Consider the following 5,057-nt stretch of genomic DNA (forward strand, 5'->3'; position numbering starts at 1 on the left):
TCCCCTGCCCGGGGCAGGGGCATTGGAGCTTGATGATGTCTGAAGTTCCTTACAGCCGTAACCATTCTATGGTTCCACAAAGGCACTAAGAAGGACTTAAGTTTCTTATTTCTGCAGAAATGAAACTCATCTTCTCAAACATGTAACGTGTGATTTATCATGCTTTCTTATATGAAAAATGTTTTTATTTTGTGGTTCCTTCTCCATTTGTTAGCAACTGCACACATACAGCTGCATTCCAAAATAGAAGAGTAAGGGTATGTGGTTTCACAATCTTCTTAAAACCATTATTCATTCTGAAAAAAAGTGTTCTCCAACCAGCATAAATTACTTTAAATTTTAAAACCAAAGACCAGCAGTGATAGATTTAAGTTTTTAAGTCTCCACACAGCTAGGAAAAAAAAAGTCTTCAAAAGCCTTTTAAAGATTTTTCAGAATACTGAATTTCTCTAAGAAACACAAAAGTATTGACTTCTTATGTGCATTTACAATAGCATTTCCCATTTTGACTGAATGTATGAACAGCAAAATTATTTAAAATGTTTCTTTAAAAGCAGTGTCATCAGGAGCTGACTTTTGTCTAAACTCTTTTGTATGGATATTAAACTATTTATCAGTTGTAAAACAAAAAGAAAATATGAAAGAGATTCCATAGCTTGAGGCATTTACAATGAAGTGTTCAGATTTCATTTCTATGTGTAGGTAGCATATATGTATAAATTCTATTAGGCAATTTATGGTTTGATAATAATCAATTCTTATTTACAGGATGAAGAACTTGGAAGTCAAAAATATGATAAATAGCATTGCTCCTCTTCAAGTAGTTTTTATATAAAGGAAAGTTTCCTACTTATAATTTGATACAGAACAAATTGTTTCCTTATACAAGTATTTTGTGCCTTTTTTTCTTTTGTTTAAAAAAAAAAAGAGGATACTGACATAAACAGACCATCAGTCTGACCCAGGATGGTTATGCTGATGCAAGAACAGCAAGCTAAAGCAAGAAGCATATACCGTAACATAACTCTACTAGCCATGAAACGGCAGCACAAGAAATAAAATACTTAGTGTGCAGATCAAACTGCTCTGAGCTCAAAAATACTGTTTTAAAGCAAAGAATTAGAGAGAGTTCATTCTTCAGTCATATGAGAAGCACTGCCTGTAAGATACCTGATCTGGAGTCCAAGCTCTCTTTATGGATCAGAATTAATATTTATCTCTTTATCTTAAGAGGTTCAGCTGAAGACTTCCTGATGGTTATATCTTCTGCATAAAACACTCAAGGATACACATGACCTTTTGTTACAATCTTCTGCAATGTACACATTTGGCTCAGACAACAAATTGTTTTCCTCTCCTAACAACAGTATCCCTTCATCTTCTCTCCACTCATGGGAACTAAGGTGACAGATGCAGCAATACACTATACCGGTCCTGGTTGCACTAGATAATCCTCGACAGGGCCTTGTTGTTCAGGTGTCTCTGGTTTATCCACAGTGGGCAGTGGCTCCATTCTGCTGGGACGGTTCACTACCCACACTCCCAGGGCTGAAAATAAAGCTTTTATTGACAGGCAGACCTAGAGCCTCATAAGCAAGACAGAATTTTCTGATTTGCTTTTTAAATTGACGCATATGTGTGGTATATGTATACCTAACCTGCCTATTTTAAGTTCAGACAACCTTCCTCTATGGTACTCAGTGTGATATGCTAACAAGGGACAAGTACTGACACAAAAGGACTGTGGCACAATTCAGTGTCCCCATTCTCAAACCTTTCTCATCATTCAGTAAATACACAAAGACAGAAATAGTAAAACTGAGTGTGTATTAAGGAAAATTTAAAAATACAATTACTTTTTCAGAACCACCCTAAGTGGTCATTTTCTGCTTAGTATAAAAAAAATAATTGCCACACATAATTACATACTAGTATCTTACCTGTTCTGTATTAAAGCAATGACTTGAGAATACGTCTTCCCAATAACACTTTCTCCATTGACTTTTATAATTCTGTCACCTGTAAAGGGAAAAGTTATACCTTCAATTAATTTGTCTAGACTTTATTTTATTTTTATTTTGTACTTCTGTGCCTCGCAATAATCAAGATCATCAGTATGTTAAATTCAAGGATAGCCTTATTTTAAAATGAAAGGAGATGACAAGAAAAAATGCACAACACAACTACATATAACCATATGGAGGATGCCATGTTGGTACTCCTTTCTCAGAACATTTTCAGAGGTGGTATCTTATCCTAAGCTTCCAAATGAATCACCTAGAAACTCATAGAAAGAAAACCACAAGCAGGTGTAAGCTATACCATAAGTATACCATCTTCAAAATAAAGCTTTTGATGTACGGTAACATGTACTCACAACACAGCCCAATTTTTAAGTGAGTTCTAAGTAGACACTTCATTCCAGCACTTAACCTCAAAACAAAAACAAACTAACTCAAAACACCACCAGGTGTAGCTCTACACATCTCCTTTATAGCACCAAATACTGCAATTTTGTACTTCTGCCTTCTGAGAAATAAAGACTGAATATTTCAAAAGGCTCCAGTTTCCTCCTTCCTCAGAATAGAATGGTTGTTTCCAAGATACTACTGTCTCTTCAATGCATCTTGGACAGTGTAATGGGTTATTTCTTATCCATATAGATCCATCTTTAGACCTAACATCACTTTTATCAGATTTCTCCAAACAGTTTGTTGCACTTTCCTCATTAAAGAGCTTCACATACTGTCATAGATTAAGTGGCAAATATATCATGGAGAGCTATTTTCAGCTTTTTATTAAAAACCCACCCCATTCTTTCACCAAAAATGCTAGTTACATCATCTCTGAACAGAAGACCAGAAAGATATCTTGAATTTACTAACGAGAGAAAATGATCTAAAGGATTACAGGGTAGGAGGCTTCGGAAAGCTGCTGGAGAAAGAAGAACTGAAAGAAAGGACCCACGCAAAGTGAGCCAAAGGGAATGTCTTTTACAACACTTCTTCACAAACTGAAAGCCCTTTTGTGTTTCTAGCATGATCAAACCAAAGCAAGGAAAAAGCTGTTCACTCTGAAGACTCTACTTTGGTGGCAATAATGCTCTAAACACTCATGCTCTGTTGAAGTTCCCTATACAGACCCCAGAGATTTCAGAAAGTACCAAACCACACGGATCTGCTGACTTTTTTTAATTTGGTCCGCACACACAACATAACATCATGCAAATAAATTGGTGAGGTATTTTCAATTTCATAAAAGCTTATATATGCCTTTTTATCAGCTGGTTATCGCCCTTTTCCTCACCTGGAAGAACTTAAGTTTTGCCTCTTGCTTCCTAAGTGGTGAAAGAAAGGTTGGTGGCAACACTTAATGGCTGCTAGCAACCCACATGCCTGACAGGCATCTGTGATTCACTGCTGCATACAGACAGACACCTTATGTAATTAGGCTGAGAAACTGGGCTTTCACGGAAACAAAGTTGATTTTGAAATGCTCCGTATCACACCAAAATAAATCCTTCCAAAAAGTTGCAGGAAAAAGAAATGCTACAGTTGGTGCCAAAAAAAATAATCTCATTTATAGGCTCTGAACCCTGTCCTGCTAGGGCGTAGGGCTAGACTTCCTCAGAACATCCTAGATCCTTCTCTGGAACTTAAAACTGGCTTTTTTCCAGGGTGTTTCAGAACTTGCCCACATATGCAGATCTCCACTCAGTATTCCCACTAAAAACTAATTAGGACTATCTTTAAAGTAGGTCATACCATCTTATCTATTCTTGCGCAGCTTTTATTTTTTAAAGAAACAGACTAGGTTACACACAGCAGTGAAACAAGTCTACTTGAAGCATGCATCCAATGAAGCTGACTGGTGGGACACACTGCAGAACCGGTTACATAAAGAAGGGAGTGCAGGCAACTCTGCAAAACACAACCTTGCTCAGTTTCAGGTACATACAAAGGGGAAGGCTAGTGCTCGTAGTGCAAAAAGGGCTAGAGAAACAGGAAGGCTTTTTCTAATACCTCTATCAACCTGGTGGTTGATACCTGTTATCAAACTAAAAATTCATCTGAACACACTTAAACCACCTCCCTTTCAACACATATTTTAATTCTTTATATTCTTGCATACACATAAATGACAGAATGAAGATCGAGACATGGGAAATGTGGATTTGTTTTGGCTGCTTGTATTTCAATATTTCTAAAATACGTTTGGAACTCACAGATATTTTCTTTTTAAACGAAATGCTTAACTCTAACCAAGATAGTTTTACAGGAGTATTCAAAAATACTCATAATTGTCTCACATTTAAGATATGCAAGTTTGAGGAACAGGTTAAAGTATTTCAAACTTTCTGTTGAGTAGCAGCTAGGTAGGCTCCTGAAACAGAGCTCATTGATTCTGGGTAACCAAGCTTGGGGTGAGGCTGTCTTCATTACAAAGGACCCTGAAGCAGTAAAATAAGAATTAACAAACATAACTACCTAAGCTCACATTAGATTCTCGAGTATTTTCTTTCCATTTGTGTGACCATGAAACAAAGCCAAGTTGAATTTAAAAAACCACCCAAAATATAGGTGGTTCTACAAAATAAGAAACGTATATAATGTCCATATCAGAGGTTAAGCAATCTACCTCGATGATCATTCCCTGAGTGTTTTATAATGTAATTTCAAGATAGACATACAGTAATATATTTCATCCTAAAGTTTTAAGTAAGAAATAATGGTATAAACTAATTAAATATAACTGCTATCAGCCAGTGCGTTGAAGAAGAATATTCTGGTAATTTAAAAATATATTTTCTCATTTATTTTCTGTTCTTCACTCTGGGCTCCTAAAAATCTCATCTGCCTAAAAATAAAACATCCTCTACAGATTTAATCTCCTTCAATTTGGCAAACACTGAACAGAGTAGAAATTAATATGTCTCTTTTGTACAACTTCAACATATGCTCTGCTTTATCAAGCCAAAACATTTCTTTATATAATTGCATTAAAATAATGCTAAAGTAGCCTCTCCCTGAATAAGTACTTAAGGAGGAGGTAAAAAA

General features: G+C 35.9%; 1 protein-coding gene across 1 annotated transcript in view; it reads right to left on the bottom strand.

Moving 5' to 3' along the window:
- Positions 1-2,019, bottom strand: part of LOC104470068 (rho GTPase-activating protein 21-like) — a gene marked incomplete at its 5' end in the record, with an annotated part of 46,869 nt that extends 44,850 nt beyond the window's left edge. The window contains 1 exon segment of the mRNA XM_010084858.1: positions 1,941-2,019. Within this exon segment, the coding sequence (XP_010083160.1) occupies positions 1,941-2,019 (79 nt within the window).
- Between the last annotated feature and the right edge of the window lie 3,038 nt (positions 2,020-5,057).

This window comes from Pterocles gutturalis, unplaced genomic scaffold (assembly GCF_000699245.1).
Source record: "Pterocles gutturalis isolate BGI_N339 unplaced genomic scaffold, ASM69924v1 scaffold16305, whole genome shotgun sequence".
Classification (NCBI taxonomy): Eukaryota; Metazoa; Chordata; class Aves; order Pterocliformes; family Pteroclidae; genus Pterocles; species Pterocles gutturalis.